Source organism: Crinia signifera, chromosome 6 (genome assembly GCF_055691185.1).
Source record: "Crinia signifera chromosome 6, ASM5569118v1, whole genome shotgun sequence".
NCBI lineage: Eukaryota > Metazoa > Chordata > Amphibia > Anura > Myobatrachidae > Crinia > Crinia signifera.
The window spans coordinates 104,093,763-104,116,177 of NC_139222.1; the positions used below are offsets into that span (position 1 = coordinate 104,093,763).

At 45.6% G+C, this 22,415-nt stretch overlaps 1 protein-coding gene across 5 annotated transcripts in view; it reads left to right on the top strand.

Annotated features, from left to right (window-relative positions):
- RTEL1 (regulator of telomere elongation helicase 1) overlaps positions 1 to 22,415 on the top strand; it is a 97,169-nt gene that overhangs the window by 60,018 nt on the left and 14,736 nt on the right. For 3 of the 5 annotated variants that reach the window (XM_083146680.1, XM_083146679.1, XM_083146677.1), the window contains exons 31-33: positions 17,323 to 17,541; positions 17,689 to 17,922; positions 19,515 to 19,589. In XM_083146680.1, coding sequence (XP_083002806.1) covers positions 17,323 to 17,541; positions 17,689 to 17,922; positions 19,515 to 19,589 — 528 coding nt within the window. The remainder of the gene's footprint in view (positions 1 to 17,322; positions 17,542 to 17,688; positions 17,923 to 19,514; positions 19,590 to 22,415) is intronic. The other 2 variants (XM_083146678.1, XM_083146681.1) reach the window with 1 other exon arrangement.

Here is a 22,415-nt window from a genome sequence, read left to right on the forward strand (position 1 = left end):
ACCTCAATTTATGCCTCTATGTAATTATAATCCTAATATTACTTACTGAACACACAGATTACTTTGCGTAATCTGAGATAAAGAGTGCCCCAAAAAAAGAGTATTTTTTCTCTAGAATTCTATACAATACCTTATCGTATCCCATCCTTATTATGTGTACATTGCCTAAGAGGTGATTGGCGCTTCTGAGAAGTCTTTTGTTTTGTAAAAGACATTTGATCACGTACGTGATGTTCCTTAGAAGCACTTAATAGTTTTCCATCAATGTCAACACTATGCACAATACCCGTTTCTTCACCTCCTGTGCCTTTAGTTTCCTGCTCAACTACATTTATTGGCAATAGACTAATTTGAGCTTCTAGGGCATCACTTTCTTCTGTACTTTGAAAGTAGTATCTTGTGCCAAACACGTCGTCCTCGCTTCTTAAATAATTGTGACATGGAACCTATATTTCTACATAATAAAAATGCTCTGTGTTACCAATTCATTTTTGATGGGGTTGAGGAGTGAATCTAGGGTAAACTTCACAATGGGATATAATGAGGACTGTAAAGCTAGCACTGAATAGCTCTACATTATAAGTAGTATGTCCACATGAGGCTGGTTAGAATATTTAGTTTTTATATTTTTACTTTTTATATTTTTCTCCTGCACTTCTCAAAAACAAAATTGTTCCCCTCTCCCTACCTGCAGCATGGTGGTTGCATCTCAGGGCTGCTGTGAAGCTCTGGTGCGGGCTTGGGGGCTTGGACTGTGCCTGCAGGCCAGACATTTGATGGACTTGAAGAAAGGTGTGTGTTCAGGTGCTGTCCAGCTATGCTTGGAAGTTGCAGTCAGGGAGCAGAGACACACCAAGTTTAGGACCCACTGCAGAAACACTGGCTTTGGCAGACTCTCTATCAGCTGAGGAGGATAAGATGACGAACCCCTTCCTCTCAAGCACTTCACAGGGCCAGAGGTCTGGGATAATTATCCATCCAGTTTACATATTACAGTATTTCTATTTAGACTCTTGGAATGGGATTTAGATGCGTGGAGAATGTAATTGATGCACACGAAGTAGGAGGATACAAGGTCTCTGATAAAGTGTACACCCTCTTTAGTTGTGCTCCAGCGTGATATTGGACACTTGTGCAATGTGAGCTTACATCTGTTATACTCTGCTTTCCTGGTGCGACACACACTTGCAAACATTTAATTTGATATTTAGTACTGGGACTGATTAGTTGGGCACTTGGCATCATTAGGCCCAGTCTACCATCCCTTCTCTCTGCAGCAATTTCCACAAAAACGGTGAATGCAAATAGATGTGTTGGGTAGCGGCCGACACTGCTAATAGCAGCATAGTGGCTGAGTATTGCACACCCCGGGCCCATCACAGTCTCAAAGAAAGTCGTTAAATGCGGCCTGCAAAAGGAAATCCGGACCTCCTAGCTGAAATAACTACTCATAGGATCGCTCGAAGCGGCTGTGTACATAATGGTCCAGACAGTGAGCAGTTGTCACAGGATTTGGTTGCAATTACCAGGGTCCTGGGAACAAATAAGCCTGTGTATAAGCCACAATGGGCGCGGCCCTATGAGTTCTGAGGATGGGGACATGTTCACCGAAAGGTAAACATGTACCTGCACTTGACTTCAAGCCTTGGAGACTCAGGAGTGCCGCCTAGTATGAATGCATTCATTCAGTCCTTTATCCCAACTAACAGCATATTTCCATTGTATTAGGCTGTATAATGGGAAGTAATAAAGTGAGCCTGTTATCGTGACTTAGCAATTTTTAGTTTCAATATACTCACCACTTTCTTTGTTCCTGATCTTCTATATCGTCACAAAGTTATATAGATGAAAATGATTGTGACATTTAGGGAAATGTAACTGTATGCACTATGTTCTTCCCTAAGAAGGTAAACACTGGTCATATTAGGCACATGTGACAATGTGGTCGACCTAAGAGGCCCAGTGTTTGTGAATGTGTAACGCACTTCTCTCAGTGGGACACTATTTTTATGTTTAACCATTACGTACCCTCCTGCATAACCTATTCCGTGGCTACTCTCAGTACCTGCCGCGTCATGTCCTGGCCGTCCCTGCCATGCTCCCTTTTTGGTTTCAGGCCTACGTGCCTTTCCCTCATGTCGCCGGTCTGTCTCCCTCTCCCTTTAGACTGTAAGTTCCTTAGAGCAGGGCCCTCTTCCCTCCTTCCTTACAGCCGTCTTACTACACTTTACCACTGACAACTAGCCCCAGGTAACATGCAGACTGCTCCTCTGCTTCCCTACATCTCAGCTGTATTGTGTACTGTAAGTATTGTGCTGCTAATGGATAGCATACCTGGGCGTACTTGTGCTTCCGTTACTGTTTAGTTCTGTGTACCCTGTATTGTTCTATGTGTCCTATGTATGTAATCTTTTTTCACTGTTGTCTGTGTCTACATATTATCAGCATCATAACCCTGTAGACTTTGTTTATGTTGTCATTTTGGCCATGTTGACATTTTGCAGTCAGTCTTATAATGGACTTTATTTTCACTGTCTGTATTGTAACTGCATACTGTCTAAATAATTTGGGCTTTGATATGGCATCCTTGTGATAGAAGCAGTCTCCACTAGTGCAGATCTTCGCTGTAATAAAGTATTGGTGTAGGGTAGACTGCTGATGGTCCTTAGTTCTCATGATACTTCTTACATCAGACAAGCCATAGAAACTAATATTATTTGTAAGAGGAGTACTGTGGATGATTGAGTACATAGTGTGTTACCAGAATTCATATTGACCTATTGGAAAGAGGTGTATTGCCAGATTCATTTAGTTGTTATTCATTTAAGAATAAGTTAACGCTCCTTGTCAGACATTTAGCTGTCATTTGTTATTACTGGCAACTATGGGGGTCAATCAGACCCGATTGCTGCTCTGCTAAATCACAGAGCCCTGTGCAAGCTTGCGAATTGCTAGATCAGCGATTTGCCTCAAATCCATTTGTAAGCTGCTCGCCACAAAATTATTTTTTCAGTGTGTGCAGTCTGTGCGTAGCCCAGGACTTACTCGGTTGCATGCGTGCTATGAGTCGTACGTATGTCTAAGCACCCTGGGGTGCCTCGGGATGTTTGCAAGGGTGCCTCGGGGTGAGAGTCCATGACCAGAACTTATTATGCTCAAAGTGATAGGCCAAACCAGTGCTGGTAAATTAGAACCACAGCTATGTTCCCCACCACATAACTGAATCTGAGGGTGACCATTAAGCACAATTTATTTATTTATTTATTTTTATTTCTCCATAAGAAACTTTGTGACTAGGGGTGCCTTGAACAAATGCAGATATTCTAGGGCTCCCTGTTCAAGAAAGTTGGAACCACTGCTCTAGCTTATTTACTAGGATGACCCCATATGTAATCACCTTTGATGATATATATTTTGGACACTCTTTAACCTCCCTGGCCTGTAATTGATCAGTAAGGTGTCCAAGAAAAGTCAGGTATACCTCTTTCACACTGCACAAATAACCCAAATCTGACCCGGGTCACTGTGCGTTGTGAAAGGGCCTTTTGAAAAGTCCTGGGTCCAGCAACACGGCTATCGGACCCCAGTTAAAAGAAGGGTAAATCCCGGTTCGGACCCGGGTTGCTGGGATGTGTGAACCTGTTCACTTCTATGGAGGAGGCAGCAGCATTATTTTATTGCTGCCTCCTCCCCATCCTAACACACTAGTGCCCCGCCCCCAGATGACATCAGTGACCCGGCAATAAGCAGAGCAGCAGTTATCATAAATGATGTGTCGCTCCCAGGGCAGAACAGAGTCCAAAATCCGGGTGTGACCCGGCATTTGCGGTGTGACAGCGGTAGAAGTGTAAAGATCTTTTCTTAAGGTCCTCGGGGACCCCTAACTGTACTTGGTTGCATAGGACAATTATTTCAATTGTGATTTGAGGAGACCTGTAAAACATGCACTGCTGATCTCCACACCACTTGTCTAACACATGATTATAGCTAAACCAGGGTTTCCCAAACAGTCTGCAAGGTACTACAATAAGTATATCCATTGCTCAGCACAGATGGTTAAACCAAATTAACTGATTTACTAATTAAGTCACCTGGTGCCCAGCATGGCTATATAAAAAAAAGTTGTCCATTGCGGGGGTCTTGAGGACTGCATTTGGGAACCTCTGGGCTAGACACTCTTTTCAGCCAGTATAGAAATTGGATTGATTCACCAGTTTTAACTTTTTGAAGATTAAGGAATTGCAACTCAAATTTAACTATGAAGGAAAAAAGACTAGGCAATCACTCACTCTGTACAGTTGCAGCTGAGATAAACCTCTTTTTAAAAACTGTAGCTCAAATTAAAGACTTGATGCATTGCTGTGTAAGATCTAAAGGTGACCATACACTACTGCGGGAAGTCGCAACAGTGTATGGCCAGCCAATCCCCCTTGAGCTGCCTGGGACTATCGCAGGTGGTAAATCGCATGTGGTCCTTCTGCATGTGAGCTATCGCATGCGATCCCGCTGCGGGAGGGTGGTCGAGTCTGAGGTCGGTCATGTAGCAGGTCTGATCTCCGCCTCAGATCCGATGGGCACGGGTCTGCGCATTGGATCGGATGTCAGACACATCCGATTTGGCCACTTTTCACCAGATTTCTTGGCCTGATCCATCGGGAATTGGGTGAAAAGTGACCAAATCGGACTAGTGTATGGGATCGTTAAAAGGAATGATCTCACATCTTTACCAGCACGCAGTATTTCCAGTGGATGGTATCGAGATCTACATCTTGCTTTATAAAATAACAGTGCTCATTTATTTTTTTCTCAATTAACAAAATGAACAGAAACTAAATCTAAATTAAAGCTCAATATTTGGCCTTCAAAACCGCATACATTTTCCTAGGAACTACTGTAGACAGTGAGGTTGTTCCAACTAACCACAGATCTTCTGTGGATGTAGGCTTGATTTAAATGCTTCAGTCTCTTCGTGTAATCCCAGACAGATTCTATATTGAGGTGAGGTAACTGTGAAGGCCATATCATCCCTACTTCTTTGCGCTGAAGATAGTTCTTAATGACATTGGCTGTATGTTTGGAGTCCTTATCCTGATTCAAAATACATTTGGTGCTTATCGGATGCCTCCCTGATGGTACTGCATGATGGAAAAGTACCTGCTTGTATTTTTTAGCATTGGGGAACATCATTAATCCTGACCAAATCCATAACTCCAACTGAAATGCAGCCCCAAACTTTTTTTCCATTGATAAATATAAACTAGTAACACTTATATTTTTTAAGCATTCTTGTTTACGTAGAGCGTTTTTTTACACACTTGCCCAAAACCTTTGCAAAGTTCTGTATATGTACGTGCTTGGGAGCAAAAATTTGGTCATCCTCTACCTAATCTCGATCAATGGTTAAGCCTTCATCAGTGCAGCGGTAAGTGAAAATTCCAACAATTGTACACCTAACGCTTGGCCATTTCTTCCCTTCGCTGCGGCCAGATGCTGGAGACGGTATGACTTCTATGGTACTCTATTCGCACATGGTAGTTATGCCATAGTAGTTATGCTCCTGCCCCCCCCCCCCCCCCCCCACACACACACACACACACACTTTTGTTTTAATGAAGTAATGCAACATTGTTCCAAAATCCCTATTCTTGGGTGCAGTCGCATTTCTACACCATTACTGGGACTTCAGTATCTTATTTACTGTATCACGCAACTCTACATTCTGATATTGGTATAATCAGTCCCATTTCCACCTTCATAACAAACCAGAATAAGCTTTTGATTGGTTTCCTTATTTTATCACATCTCTGTCCATTGTATATGCTTGCCAGTATCATTACATTAATCCATTATATTTGTGTTCCTTTTTTCCAATGTCAAACAAAATATATGTACATTTCTCTTTTATCTATACTGGTGACACAGCTGACCTTGGGATGGAGTAGGGTCCGTAGGAGCCAGGCACCTATGCTAAACTTTTAAAGAGAGGCAAGCTCCTCCCCACTGCATCCCATGATTAGTTCTTCTTAGGTGCCTACGGGAGTGGGTGCTATGCTGAACAGGCTGCTGCTGTTAGGACAGACGGCAGTGTGAGGATTATATGAGAATCCTAACACTGACAGCGCAGCAGGAGCTGACAGAAGCGCGTCCTGTCAGCGTCCTGTGTGCAAAGAGACACTATCTGGTCTCTCTGTACAGCGCTTACAGCTTCACAGCGGAAGAAGCTTCCTGGGCTTTTGGGGACTCCGGGTCCATCTCCCCACAGGGGAGGATCGTAGGTGAAGGATCCTCCAATATGGCGGCTGCCATTTTCACAGAGCTTTCAGGCTGGACTCCATAACGGAGGGCACAGCCTGTTACAGGAGCCTGGACACGGCAATCCCGAGTGATCCCCGGCCGAGGGGGAGGCACTAGAAAGAGGAGAAGGCAACTGAAGGAGGGGCTTCCAGGGGGTAGATAGCACCAAAGAGCCACAGACCCCGCTGGAGCAGGGACAATGGTCTCTTCCTTTCACTCTGTTTGGTGCCTTTGGAAAGCACTGTGCTGCGGAGCTAAAGGTTTTTTCCTGTAGAGTGACGAGCTTCTCATGGGTATCGATACCCCCGCTGACCAGAAGGGTCCACCAACAGACAGATAATAGTACTCTGGAATACTTTGGCTTAGTACTGTCGCCTGACATCTTGCACTGTGATATTTAATCATGACAGAAAGGCATTCTGCTGTTATGGGGGAGGGATCGATGGCCTTGTTAAACCCCTGCAAATTTTGTGGGCTTGATTTTAAGACCAGAACAGATGGCTCAAGGGGATATTTGCCCTGTGTGTGAAGCTGTACCCAGGGGAGCACAAGCTCAGAGGGAGGAACAGCCAAGCCTGCGTGGGCTGCTGCCTTAGGCAAGTCTGTCACTGCTTTGGTGCAAGTGTTAGACAGAGGGATGAGTTAATGAGATCCCCTAGACCATTGTCATCCTCTCAACAGTCCTCTCAACAGTCCACTGGTTCCATTCCCTTATCACAGGGGGAGCCGGCCCTTTTGCAGGTCATGCAGGACACTGCGCAGGGCATTCAGAAGTTTAATGCTCTCATAGATCAGTTTTCTAAGGAGCCTGAGGAGTCTTCTAGACAATCTGTATCCTCTCTTCCTATCCTCAATGTGGATTCCGAGGAGGAGGGAGAGTGTGGACCTGAGATGTACAGATGAGTTGGATATTTCTGTACTCGGTATTGAACATTTAATGTTGGCTGTTAAGCAGGCTTTCAATTTATCTGAAGAAGATAAAGCTACTGTTCAAGGAGTTTTCAAGAGACCGCGCAGTGATGCAGTCACTTTCCCCTCGGATGAGGGTATGCAGGACTTGTTAGGAGGGGCTTGGAAAATGCCCAATAAGAAGATCCTGTTACCTAAAAGATACTTGAGCTTATACCCTATGCCGGAGGAGCATATTAAGTTGTGGGGAAAAGTTACCTTCGTAGATGCTCCGGTCGCTAGTCTGTCAAAGGCTACGGTTTTGCCTGTGCAAGGCGGGGCTGCATTTAAAGACCCGGTGGATAAAAAATGGAGGGTTGCTTAAAAGCAGCATTTGAAGGTGTGGGTTTTGCTCTTAGGCCTGTAATTGCTTCCGCATGGGTGTCCAAAGCTATGATAGTCTGGGCTAATACCCTCTGCTCTTTCCTACAGCCAGATACGGAAGCCTTGGCTTTGGCAGAGAAATTGAAGGCCGCCGCAGAGTATACTTGCGAGGCTGGTGAGGAGGAGGTTAGAATGCTGTCCAAGATATCGGCAGTTTCTGTCCATGCTTGTAGAGTTTTGTGGCTCAAGGCCTGGGAGGCCAAGAAATCCCTTGAGGCTTTGGCTTTTAAAGGGGAATTTCTTTTTGGTTCGGAGTTGGAAGCCATTATTAAGCAAGCAATAGGTGGAAAGAGTACCTTTCTTCCTACACCAGCAGCGAAACAAGGTTCATCAAGGTTTGCTGCCTTTCATTCCTCCTTTTGGCCTTCCTTTTGGGGAGGTGCATCTTCAAGGGGTCAGTCAAGTAGAGGACGGTTCGCTGTTGGAAAAGCAAAAGCTCCAAAATCCCGCTCCGGAGCCTTTGAAAAGAAACAGGCTTCCAAAGGGGAGGAGAAGCCCTCAGCATGACGGGTCGGAGACTCCCCAATCTGTGATCAGTGTGGGGGTCGCCTCTTGCAGTATCGGGACACTTGGACCTTGTTAGGTCAGGATCCTTGGGTCCTCAATGTGGTGTACCAGGGGTGCAGGATAAACTTGAAGGGTGTTCCCCCAAGAAGGTTTATACCCTCTCCGTTACCCAGAGAAACTTGACTCAGATCAACCCTTTTGGGGGCGGCAAGATCTCTCCTGGAGAAGGGTGTGGTAGTTCCGGTACAGCAAGAGGAAGGAAAGGAGGGGTTTTACTCCATTCTTTTCTTAGTACCAAAGCCGGACAATACTTTTAGACCAATCTTAAATCTGAAGTCTCTGAATCTCCACTTGTGGGTGGACCATTTCAGGATGGAGTCCCTGAGGTCGGTTCTGCTGAGCCTGGAACCAGGGGAATTTCTAGTGTCCATGGACAATCAAGACGCGTATTTACACGTTCCCATTTGCAGAGAACATCAATCCGTACTGCGTTTTGCAATAGGGGATTTACACCTGCAGTTTCAAGAGCTTCCCTTTGGGCGTGGCTACAGCCCCAAGGGTGTTAACAAAAATGATGGCAGTCATGGCAGCTACCATCAGACTATGGGGTATAGTGGTCATTCCATTTTTGGATGACCTGCTGTTCAAAGCAGAGTCAGCAGATAAATTGCAAAGAGATCTGTCAGTGGCAATTCTGTTCTTAAGGGACCACGGGTGGATCCTGAATCTTCAAAAGTCTCACTTGTGTCCTTCTCAGAGACTGCAGTTTCGGGGAGTTATACTGGATACACATCTACATCGTGTATTCCTTCCGGAAGTGAAGGCCACGGACATTTTTCAGCTGGTTTAGTCGATTCTGAGGTCACTGGGCCCATCAGTATGGCATTGCCTCAAGTTATTAGGAAAGATGGTGGCAACTTTCGAGATTCTCGATCATTTCAGTGGAACATTCAGGCATGTTGGTCAGGAGATACCAAGACCATGAAGTCAGAGAAAGTGATCTTGACTATGGAAACAAGGACAGCATTGCTTTGGTGGACAGATGTGGACTCACTCCAGTGGGGTCGCTCTCTCCAGTCGTGGGACCGGCTGGTGGTCACCACCGGCGCCATTCTCAAGGGCTGGGGAGCAGTAGTACTGGACTTAAGGTTACAGGGCCAGTGGTCCAGGGAGGAATCGGTGCTTCCGATAAATGTTCTGGATTTGCAGGCTGTGTGGCAGACAGTGTCACAAGCGGAAGAGAGTCTAAAAGGTTTTCCTATTCGCATCCAGTCGGACCACGTCTGTGGCATACTTGAACCACCAAGGGGGCACGCGCAACAAGATGGCGATGACAGAAGTGTCGAGAATTTTTTAGTAGGCAGAGATCAATGTTCCAGACATCTCTGCTGTATTCATCCCAGGAGTCCGGAATGTGGAGGCAGATTTCCTGAGCAGGGAGAAACTTATGGAGGGAGAGTGGGCATTACATCACCAAGTCTTTCAGGAGATTGTGGCTCGTTAGGGCCTTCCAGAAGATGGCGTCCAGGCACTATTGCTAAGTTCCCAGATTCTGTGCGAGGACCAGGGACCCTCTAGCTTGGGCAGCTGATGCCATGACGGTACCTTGGAAGTTCGAGTTGGCTTATGTGTTCCCACCATTTCCAATGATTGCCCAGGTGTTGCAGAGGGTGAGATCACAGGGGACAGCCGTGATACTGGTAGAACCGGATTGGCCAAGAAGATCTTGGTATTCCAGCATTCGGAGGCTGTCGACAGTCGCGGAGTCTTCCTCTACGGCCAGACCTGCTCAGACAAGGTCCGTTTTGTCATCAGGACCTAGCTCTAATTGAATTTGACGGCCTGGCTTTTGAGGCCTCTATCCTAAAGAGGTTTTCAGATGCTGTAATTTCAACTATGAGAAATGCTTCTTCGAAGAACTATTATAGAGTCTGGGAGATTTACATTAGATGGTGTGAACGTCAGAGGGTTCACACTTCTCGATTTAAGGTCTCTGGACTATTGGAATTTTTATAAGATGGTTTTTCCTCGGAACTGAGTCTTCAGTCCTTGAAGGTACAGATTTCGGCCTTGTCTATTTATTTTCAAAAGAAAGTGGCCTTGATACCGGAGGTACAGACTTTTTTGCAAGGGGTTACTAGATCGAAACTTCCTTATAAGCAGCCGGTGGCACCATGCGATTTATCCTTGGTGTTGTCAGTTTTACAGAAGCCTCAGTTTGAACCCTTAAGGTCGGCTGACCTAAAATTTCTGACATGGAAATTTACTTTTTTGTTGCCAATCGCCTCAGCTAGGCGTGTTTCTGAATAAGGAGCGTTATCTTGTAAGTCTCCGTTTTTGGTTTTTCACAATGATAAAGCTGTGCTTTGGACAGTTCCTAAGTTTTTGCCTAAAGTTGTTTCTTCGTTTTATTGACACCAAGAAATTGAAACCAGGAGAAGGGACAAACTGAAAAATGTGGATGTTGTTCACGCTTTCCGCATTTATGTGGACAGAGTGAAAGATCTCTGTAGAACAGATTCTTTATTGATGCTGTATGATGTACACAAAAGGGCTGGCCTGCTTCTAAACAGACCATTGCTAGGTGGTTGAGGTCAGTAATTACTTTTGCCTTCACTAAAGTTGGCAGACCGGTGCCTTCCAGGATCAATGCTCATACCACTAGGTCAGTTGCTGCCTTGTGGGCGGTTCGCCATGGAGCTACGGCTGAACAAGTAAGTCTGTTCACACTTTCACCAAATTTTACAGGTTCAATGAGTTCGCGTCAGAGGACGCATCATTCGGGCGAGCAGTGATGAGAACTGCAGACCTGAGCGTACCCTCCCAAAGGACCGGCTCTTGAATGTCCCAAGGTCAGCTGCGTCACCAGGATAGATGAATGAGAAAAAGGGATTTTTGTAAGAACCGTTTAAATCCCTTTCACTGATTCTATCCTGGTGACCAGTGATCCCTCCCTTACGCTCATTAAGTAATGCCGTTTTCATGTATTGTCATGTTGTTATAATGGTGATGTTAATTGATTTGGCATATAATATGTTCAGGCGTTGTACTGAGTTATTGTATCCTAGTGTGCTCTGGAAGTTGAACTACGGAATCATGGGATGCAGAAGGGAGGAGCCAGCATCTCTTCAAAGTTTAGCATAGGTGCCTGGCTCCTTCGGACCCTACTACATTCCAAGGTCAGCTGCGTCACCAGGATAGAATCAGAGAATGGGATTCGAATGGTAAGTTTAAAAAAAAAATAAGAGTGATTGTGCCTGACTACACTGGATTAGAAATGTTTGCAACTGTTTCACAATACTTGCGTTAAGGTGACTTGTGTCTGGTCATGAGTCATTAGCAGACAGACTTTCATAACATGCTCCTTTTTATATAGGGGTTTTCTGCTCTACGCATTTCTGCAGGTGACTAGACTTACTAATGCATCATAAAGATTGAATAAACACATTTTTGGGACTCGTGACCTGTACTGAATGCATTCATGGTTTATTTATGCTCTATCATTGTGCAGAGGGAAGTATTAATAGAAAAAAAAAACATGTTAATTGCTAGGTTTGGCAGAAGCGGTTCTCTTTTTTTAATATATGGCAATATATGTATGTGATCTCAGGACCTGAATCACTGTGGTCTTTTATCTAAATATATGACATATTAAATAGCCCACAGGCTGCAGACTTCTGACTAAGTATCTCATGTACAACTAGGGAAGCCAATCCCGGGGCATTTTTTTCAATCCCGGAATTCGGGATTGAAAAATGCCCAATCCCAGGATTGGCTTCCCTACTATTAAAAACCCACCTCGGCCGCCCCGCATATTTACTAACAGATGCGTGGTGCAGCCGTGTAGGTGGACGAGCCGGGGTGATGGAGCCCGTGCTGGTGGGCAGGTGTGCGGGCTGGTCCGGGATAGGACGGAGGCAGACAGCCTGTGCGTGACGTCACGCTGCGCAGAGCCTCGCTGCCCGGGACGGGAGAAGCCGGGCAGCTGCTGAGCACCCGCTCAGATGCTGCCCGGCATTAGACTGATTGAAATCACGGTGTTTTGGGGGCCAAATCCCATGGATCCCGATCCCGGGATTGGCCACCCTATGTACAACCAAGCATATGGTCATTCAGCCAATAACCGGATCAGCGTTTTATTTTCCCTCATGCAGTAATAGTAGAGGTCAATTGTAAACAGATTTTGATATACAATATATTAAAAAATGTTTGCGACTGTGATTGAGGATCAACTCCGTGTGATATACTCGCCGTTCTGGTCATTCCTGATGTTCCTATTGTTCCAACAAATCAGCAGAGAAAGCAGTTGGTCTAAAAGCCCCACCGGAATATGACTATATGAACATTACAATGTTTTTTTTATTAAGCTGGATCTCAACATTCAGCAACTTCTTTTATGTACAATTATGAGCAGTGTATAATAGACTATATCATATATTCATTCAATGTAATCTATACAAGCAACACTTCAAATGTATACAACACAGCATATGGGCATGGAATAAGGCAACAGTGTAATTAATAAACAGTTCAAATACTATAGTTTTGCATATACATAAACACACTTCTACTTTAACAATCATGTTTACCTACAATGTTCCACAGTCCGAACCTCTTAATCTTCACTGGCCAGTTTTTCATCGGTGCACAAATGATTCTATTAAATTTGGTGCAGTTGATGAATAGTATTTGGGTGATCGGTTTAATTGTGGCAATCTTAAACTGCTAATTCATGGGCCATACTAAAGCTGGGTACACATCTATACAATCCCTGTTTTCTTCCCACCGTTCGACCGACCATAGACACGTCGGACCGTCTACAAACAGCCGATACGCGCGTACACACCTGTACAATTTTACTTCCGACGTCCGATGTACTCCTGTCCAAGCAGTCGCAAGAAAAAGATTGTACCACCGTACACACACTCTCGATTTGGGCTATTGACACGATATATATAAACAAAATTATCATAATGGGCTGGGTTAAGGGCATACAAAACAAAGACATGTCTCACTGCTTGTGCACGGCGGAGACACCGCACATGTGAGAGGGAGAGAAAAGCTGGCTGACCCGTTAAAGCATGCATGCTGCTGAGTACGGACGCCGGCAGCGACAGGGGAAAGGGGACTTAGTGACGAGTATAACACCCCATATAAATAATAAAAAGAAGGTGCTAGTGTTAAGAACATTAAATATAGATGTAAATGTGAAGAGGCAATTGTTGTGGAGACTGCTAGCTTTGATGAGACATGGTGCAAGGAACGCTTGCAGTGAATACATATAATATACGAGACTGCGCTTTCAACGATAAATGTGATGCAAGAAATATTAATAATACATCACATGCTCACACAGACTGCTTAAAGCGCAAGACAAACGCCAGTGACAGCGGGCAGTGGCAACTCAACTGACACACAGTACCCCCTTAATAAAAGGAAGTACTGTATCTCCACTATAAGAAATTGAAAAAACACAATACAAGTGCACATTGCTCAGACATTGAAACAAAGCACAAACCATCCCCGGCAATTGCTATACTAAAGTGGTGACTGTAACCAGAAGAAGGGTGCTAACCAGCTCTCTCATAAAAGGCAAAGAATAGACACCGACACCAGCCGAGAGCAAAGGCACAAAAGTAAAACAGAATAATACCAGTTTCCTATAAATATAATCTAGGAAGTACCCACAACAAACAGAGAATACTTACTCATTAATGTGCAGCTTGAACGCAGCCACATAATAATAGTGGTGTTTTGTATGATAAAGATTATATATCCCTCAACATTGAGAGCTTCTTGAAAAAACAACAGCAGAATTATAATTGGCATTGCAGGGGTTAATACAAGCCCGCATACCTGCTGCTGCAAACGAACCCAAAGGGTGAGGAATCCTATAAAAGCTGGCAGAACAGGATTAGGTGAATAGAAACAAAGTATCCCTGAAGTGGATACAATTAGAAATTGGCAAGAAGCCCAGAAAGAAAATATCAAAAACCACTGGAATTTAGATAGAACTAAAAGGATACAAATAATAAGTAGGTGTTATACAAAATAGCAAACTGAATGAGACACACATCTAGTCACTGCTATAAAGAGCGGGAAAAGCGTCTACAGTCAGGCAGGGTGACTATGGACAGATACAGCAAACTGACTGTAGTCGCATACCCCGTCTTTATAGCAGTTTGCTGTATCTGTCCATAGTCATTTTTGTCTGAGAGGATCAATTACTTTTGCTTTATCGTGGAAATGAGTGGCTAATGTTTTATATGTAATTGTGTACTTTTATTGTCCCTTATTAACTGTGCTGCTTCTCAGTTTGATTTTTAATTGTAGTAAACCATTTATTATTGAATTAGTGCGCTCTGAGAGTTTACTCTCAAACTTCTTTTATTTCATCACAAGTGCCTGACAAGTTGTATCCAGTGCAAACACTGGCAATCTAAGTGACACGGTGTGTCGACACATTGTCTACTCATGAGATTCAAACATTCTGCGGGTACGTGCTAGTCAGCTGTCAGGGTGACTATGGACAGATACGTCAAACTGACTGTAGTCGCATACCCCATCTTTATAGCAGTTTGCCGTATCTGTCCATAGTCACCCTGCCGGCTGACTGTAGACGCTTTCCCCCGTCTTTATAGCAGTTTGCCGTATCTGTCCATAGTCACCCTGCCGGCTGACTGTAGACACTTTCCCCCGTCTTTATATCAGTTTGCCGTATATGTCCATATTCACCCTGCCGGCTGACTCTATACACTTTCCCCTGTCTTTATAGCAGCCGGCAGGGTGACTAGGGACAGTTACAGCGACCTGCTATAAAGATGGGGTGCATGTATGTTATGATTATTTCTTTAAATATACATGGGGAGAGGTGAACGCTTCTTCTGCTGTAGGAGAGATCATGCAGCTACAGAACGCCCACATGGGCTTTCCAGCTTTGGCAGTATAGTTGCAAGAACGGCCAGCATATCGATCGAACGTGCATACACACTGCACTTTTTGTTCCGATATGGTCCTGTCCTGTCGGATGAAAATTAAACAGCACTGAACCTTCGACCGACCGAGTATGGACGGACAAGACCGTTTTTGTCCGTTTATCGATCGTACAGAGGGAGTCGGGACAGCGTACACACCTATACAATTGAACGGCCGACCCAGAACGGAAGAATGGCCCGACGATTGTATATATGTGTACCCAGCTGTTACTATATACGAACACTGGCTTTGATTGCTAGCTCTGTGGTACAGATGAGTTTTTGTGTGTGATGCTGATCACTCCAAAATGTTCCATTTTAACAGGATGATCAATAGTGCTTGTGTACAGTATATTTACCCACCTCTGTCATTGGGCCAGATGCACTAAGCTTCAAAAGTGATACAATGGAGAGTGATAAACATCCAGCCAATCAGAATCAACTTTATTGGCCATCTGTGCTTGCGCACACTAGGAATTTTTTGTGGACTACAGTGCAGCATCAAGCAGGGATGAAATGGCGGGGGCGAGGGAGAGGAGGGGAGACATTACATACATTCCATTGAGACATTATGCACATTACATTGAGAGCATTTAGACATAACTTGCGGGGATCACATGCCCGCCGAGCTGCACAGCGCCTAGGCAGCCATCAGCGGCGCCACTGGTCGTTGCGGCAGCCAGGTAGGTAGCAATGTAAGCAGGGACAGTACAGTTATCACACCGGGAACATATACCCACCGAGCTGCACAGCGCCTAGGCAGCCATTCAGCGGCGCCACTGGTCGTTGCAGCAGCCAGGTAGGTAGCAATACAAGCAGGGACAGTACAGTTATCACACAAGGAACACATACCCGCCGAGCTGCACAGCGCCTAGGCAGCCAATTCAGCGGGTGCCACTGGTCGCTGCAGCAGCCAGGTAGGTAGCAATATAAGCAGGGACAGTACAGTTAAACAGGGACAGTACAGTTAACACATGATACATATGCACAATTCCTAGGCAGCCATTTGCGGCGCCATCTTGAATCTTCCTGTGGGAGAGCTGTGGGTGGTGGTGGTGATGGTGATGATGCGGGGGGAGGGGGCAGAGTCAGTGAGGCCGGGAGAGAGTCAGTGGAGGGGGGGGGAGGGTGCAGAGCTACCACAGGGTTAACCAGGCTGGTGCGGCCTGTTGGGGATGATCCTACCGGCCTCTGGATGTATTTCTGGGGATCCCCCTGGCTGATCTGCCTCCTGCCCTAGCTGGGGGGGTATGGGACCCTTCTTACCGGGTCCGCTGGTCTGCTTTTGCCCGGAATCCCTGCGTCCATAGGGCAGTGGAGGTGGTCCTAGGGTGTCGTTTCCCTCCCCCCCCCCCCCCCGGCCGGTGTTGCTTGCTTTTCGGCCGCGATGCGCCGGCCGCGTCACCCATGATGCAGGGGCCGCGTCAGAGCCAGCAGGAGAGGCCGCGGCTGCACCACTTGATCCAGGCCTCAAATCTCTGGAGGCCACAGTCAGCTCGGCGGGCGCGGCGGAATGCTCGGCGGGTCCCGGGGGGGAGGCGGAGGGGTGAGTGGCGCTTGTGAAATGATCACACAGGTGAACTGCGGCAGTGTTCGGGTCAGCATTCTCCCAGCTCCGGCCAGCAGTGTCCTCCGCTTGCGGCGCACAGTTCCTTCCTCCTCTGTCACCGCTGCCCGCCCGCCTTCTCTGCCTCTGTCCCCTCCGCTGCACGATGCTCCTGAGGCCGGGGATGGTGGAGCTCCGTGGATGGGGGACGGAGCTCCATGTGCATGCGACCATCCCCGGCCTCTTCCGGAAGTTTCTTCCAATCAGCTCCTGCCTGACATTTTTCAAACACAGCTAGTGACATAGCAGGCAGGAGCTGATTGGCTGGCTGTTTATTACTCTCACTTTTGAAGTTTAGTGCATCTGGCTCATTGTCTGTAGAAACCTGGCTTCCATCACGGAAGGTGTGCTCTGGGCTGCCTCTCAGCTATAGCTGTGCTTTCAACTCTACCTCTAGCTTTACCCAGCTTGGGGGAGCTGGGCCTCCAAGAACTACCCCTTTAACTGATGAACATGTCAAAAAAATCAGTCATGATTTTTGATGATTATTTTATATGCGCAAGAGCTGAGCGCCGTACCTGTTTTACTGTTTTGTGTAGCTTGAGACTTGTCTTCATTTGAGATTTTACAGCTACAATAATATCTAAATATAGTGTTTCTTCCCTACAGCTCCTGCAAGTAATTATGGGGTCGGCCCCACTAATAAAGAACCGCAAACACAGGTGTCTGCTTACCTGAAACAAGTGAAGGAGACCTTGGGATCTTCTAATTTCCAGCGCTTCTCCGTAGCCCTTTCTTCCTACAAGAAAACTGACAACTATGATGCTATGGTCTGTGAGATTGTTGCATTACTTACAGAAAAGCAGGAGCATTATGCTTTACTGAGAGGTGAGAACTGGAAGTGTTGGGCTATTGGCCTTTGCTGCTGAGACACCATTATAGAGGTGCCAAGGTTGTGTATTTATCCTAATATGAAATGTTCTTAATCATTTGATTAAACCAGCCCTTGAGAAGGTCTTTCTTTCCCTCTATCAGAGTTTCATAAATTTGTCCGTGTCCATCACAAGAAGATGTTCAGCCAGCTTTGTGAAGACCTAACAGGAGAAGGCACTCTACACAGGAAAGCTGCAAGCCAGCCAAGTTTCAGTAATGGGAAGCCGCCAACACCTTCACCACAAGATAAACAAGTAGCCAATGACAAGGATCAGCATTGCAGAACAGAGTTGCTGGTTTCCCATCATGATGAGACCGCCACAGACCAGTCTCAAAGTGAGTAGTTGTAAGTTTCTCTCAAGTGGAATAGAGAGTGGGTCAATTGCACAGGTTCGTATCCATATCCCTGCAGTACAAATCACACATCAGATATTCATTTCATGGAGTAATAGATGGAATTAAGTAAACATAGGTCTTCATACATCTAGCCTCAATACGCCATGCAGTGTGAGATGCCTGGTTCCGTGCAGGTCTGCTAACGTCAGGGTCTTATATAAGCGTCCTATATCAAATTATTTAGCAGTGTCTCCTTGTGCGCCCTAGTTACATTATGTTGCAAATAATATGCTTTTCGGCAAGAAATACATCTGACATATAAAGTTGCATGGAATCTGACGGTTTACGCCAATTCATGGCATAATGGGGATAAAAAGATGCCTGATGCTAGAAGATTCTCACACAACCTGGCACGCCAGGCGAAGCTGTTTGGCATAACTGCAGCAAAGATGTATGAGGACACATCTGTAATTAAACATCACTATGGTAACTTGTAGCTCTGTTTTATAGGCCAGTATTCAATGAGAAAAATTTGCCTTGTTTTATGGCGAGTTTGTGCTGTTTTTGCGTTGGAAGGAGCATTTTGCACTCCAAAAGTGAACCACCCTATTCAATGTGATATTTTCGCCGTCTTTTTAAGTGATTTTCGCCGTGTCTCTCCGTGTAGCAATTCTCCATCTTTTCATGGAGAACTGGAATGTGAACTTTTAAACTAAAAGGTTTTTTTTTTTTTTTTTTTTTTTGGTGTCAAAAAATCTGGATTTTTTTTCTGCGAAGGGGCATGTTATTTTTATTCATGTGCTTATAGCACATGAATATATATTTAATTTAAAAAAAATTAGATATTCATATATTTACTGCATCCGATCATTACATATGCACGATCGGGTGCAGTGAATACTGGGTCCCCCGCTGGCTATAGGGGGGGCAGCTTGTGCTGCCTGGTTCCCGGGGAGCCCACCTACCCTCCCCATATGTTCACACTGAATAGTGGGAGCAGGAGTGGCAGCGAGCCCTCCGGAACAGGGCGAGTGCATGGCGAGAATATTTCACATTGAATACTGCCCATAGTAACTTGATAGGAGAAATCCTGGAAGAGGAGCAGTTAGCCGCTGTGAGACAATGTTCTCTTGTTTAACTTGCTCCAAAAGCCTCAGGTTGTTTCATCTGTTTGTTTTATCCAGGTCTTTCAGTTTTTCTTGCATAGAGTCAATAGTGGATTTTCATCTAAGCAGCATACGTTTTAAGTAGATCCTTTAATGTTACAATACTTTCCCCCACTTTTTTTTTTTTTTTCAAAAATACAAAAAATAGTACCGTAAAAGAATGTACACTATGATAAGTGAGATTTATCACTCTTTGGAGAGGGTGAGTATAGAGTAGTTGCCCAAAGCTACTACTCGTGTTATTTCAAAGTCTGTGATAGAGAAAACACAGACCCGAATTGATTGTGGTGTTCAACTTAACCACTTTATCTCTCTGCAAGGCTTCATGCATCTCCTTTTTTGTCTCCAAATTATTTCTTTACCACAACCTTTATCTTTCTTATATTCTTTCTCTTTTTTTCATACCATACTTCATCAATGGCAAAGAACGGGCTGCTGCAGGTAGCAATGAGGAGCACTTTAAAATGGACAATCCTCTTCCTCCTTTCATTCCTGTGTCAGGTACAGTAGGTTGCAGTCTGTCCTCTGCACAAAGTGTACTGCTTTTTACAGCAATAGAGTGCTTTTCTTGATTGTTGTAGAGTAGAATCGAACAATCTAAAGCTAATCCAATATGTAGCTATGATCGTTCTAGGAGTCTCCCCTCATCTTCATTATACACTATAGGCTTGGTTCTGGTTCAATTACAAAAGCAAATTCACTCTCTAATGGACAAAAACCATGCTGCACTGCGGGTGAGGCATTTGTAACATGTGCAGAGAGAGTTAGATTTGGGTGAGTTATTTTGTTTCTGTGCAGGGTAAATACTGGCTGCTTTATTCTTACACTGCGATTTTAGTTTCAACACACCTCACCCAAATCTAGCACGTTACATCTGCCCCACATGCAGTGCACATGGTGGTACTTGTTTCCTAGCACGGCCACAACGATTTGGATCTCTGGCGTCGCAGGTAAAAAAAAATCGCGTCGGTCGCATCGCATGCGGGCAAAAAATCGCATGCGATGCGATCGACGCGATGCCCGCGATTTTACATAGGGAACAATGTAAAATGCCTCAATTGACCCAATTAAACATAGGGAACAATGTTAAATGGCCCACAAACCCCAAAAATCCCCCCTGAAGTGTGAAATGGCCCCCAAAAAATTGTTAATGCCACCCCACGATCAACATCAACCCGAAGCGTGGCAAGCGCAGCGGTACGCGTCCTCCGACCTTTTCATACCCCCACTATCCACGTCGGCGTGGAGTTGAGAAAAGAAAGTGTGGTGAGCCTGAAGCGTGGCGAGCCCCGCGGATACCTTCACAGGTATCCGCGTCCCCTCGCGGGCTTCACAGGTATCCGCGTCCCCTCGCGGGGCTCGCTGCGCTCGCCACGCTTCGGGCTCGGTGGCTCGCTGCGCTCGCCACACTTTCTATTCTCAACTCCACGCCGACGTGGATAGTAGGGGGTATGAAAAGGTCGGAGGACGCGTACCGCCGCCCCTCGCTGCGCTCGCCACGCTTCGGGTTCACGTTGATCGTGGGGTGGCGTTAACAATTTTTTATGGGGCCATTTCACACTTCAGGGGGGATTTTTGGGGTCTGTGGGCCATTTAACATTGTTCCCTATGTTTAATTGGGTCAATTGAGGCATTTTACATTGTTCCCTATGTAAAATCGCGGTCATCGCGTCGGTAGCATCGCATGCTTTTTTTGGCCGCATGCGATGTGACCGACGCGATTTTGACCTTTTTAATGCATTTCAATGGCAAATCGCGGGCATCGCGTCGGTCGCATCGCATACCATTAGAAATGACCCGCGATGCCCACGATTGTGGCCGTGCTAGGAAACAAGTACCCACATGGTTTTGTCCATTAGAGAGAGAATTTGCTTTTACAAGTGAACCAGAATCAGGCCCCATGTTCTGTCCATGCTATTTGCTGCTCGACACAGTATAAAATTGCACTGGGAAATGTTTGCAAAAGGAAGCAAATTAGGGAATTAGTTATTTTATACTCGTTAGACAGAAAGTGTAAGTATCCAGAAGAGCAGTAGGGAAATTCTCATTGGAATTGGCTGTGTACAGTGCATCCGGAAATTAGTCACAGCGCTTCACTTACATTTTATTCTGTTACAGCCTTATTCCAAAATGAAATATTTTTTTCCCCTCAAAATTCTGTATACAATACCCCATAATGACGATGTGGAAAAAAAAAGTTTTTGGGAGATTTTTGCTAATTTATTACAAATAAAAAAACTAAGAAATCACATGTACATAAGTATTTACAGCCTTTGTTCAATATTTTTTAGAGGCACCTTTTGCCGCCATTACAGCCTCAAGCCTTTTAATAATATGATGCCATAAGCTTGGCACACCTATCTTTGGACCGTTTCGTCCATTCCTTTTTGCAGCACCTCTCAAGTCCATCAGGTTGGATGAAAAGCGTTGGTAAACAGCCATTTTCAGATATCTCCAGAGATGTTCAGTCATATTCAAGGCTGGGCTCTCGCTGGGCCACTCAAGAGTTCTCTGAAGCCACTCCTTTAAAATCTTGGCTGTGTTCGTAGGGTAGTTGTCCTGCTGAAAGATGATCAGTCGCCCCAGTCTGAGGTTTAGAGCGCTCTGGAGCAGGTTTTCACCCAGGATGTCTCTGTACATTGCTGCATTCCTCTTTCCCTCTCTCTAACCCAGTGGCGTAACTATAGCTCCGCAGCCCCCGCGGTGGCGGGGGGGCGCAGAGAAATTGGGGGCGCCGCCGAGGGGGGGGGGCTGCGGGGCTATAGTTACCCGCGGTCTGCGTCTCGCCCGGCTCTCTGTCGGGACCTTCCTGAGGTCACGGTCCCGGCTGGCTCCTGCTGCAATGAAAACTGACAATTAGAAAATGGCTGCCCCCATACTGCAGACAGTTTTCTGTCTGCAGTATGGGGGCAGCCATTTTCTAAGAGTCCGTTTTCATTGTAGCAGCAGGAGCCGGCCGGGACCGTGACGTCAGGAAGGTCCCGACAGAGAGCCGGGCGAGACGCAGACCGCGGGTAAGAAGGGGGGGCAGGTTAGGTGTGTGCGGGGGGGGCGCCGAATAAACGTGCGGCGGGGGGACGCCAAATAGTTAGTTACGCCCCTGCTCTAACCATAATTAGTCTCCCATTTCCTGCCTCTGAAAAACATCCCCACAGCATGAATGATGGCAGCATCATGCTTCACTGTAGGGCTGGTATTGGTATTGATAAGCAGTGCCTGGTTTGCTCCAAATATGATGCCTGGCATTCATGCCAAAAAAGTTAAATCTTTGTCTCCTCAGACCAGAGAATTTTATTTTTCATAGTCTGAAAGTCCTTCAGGTGCATT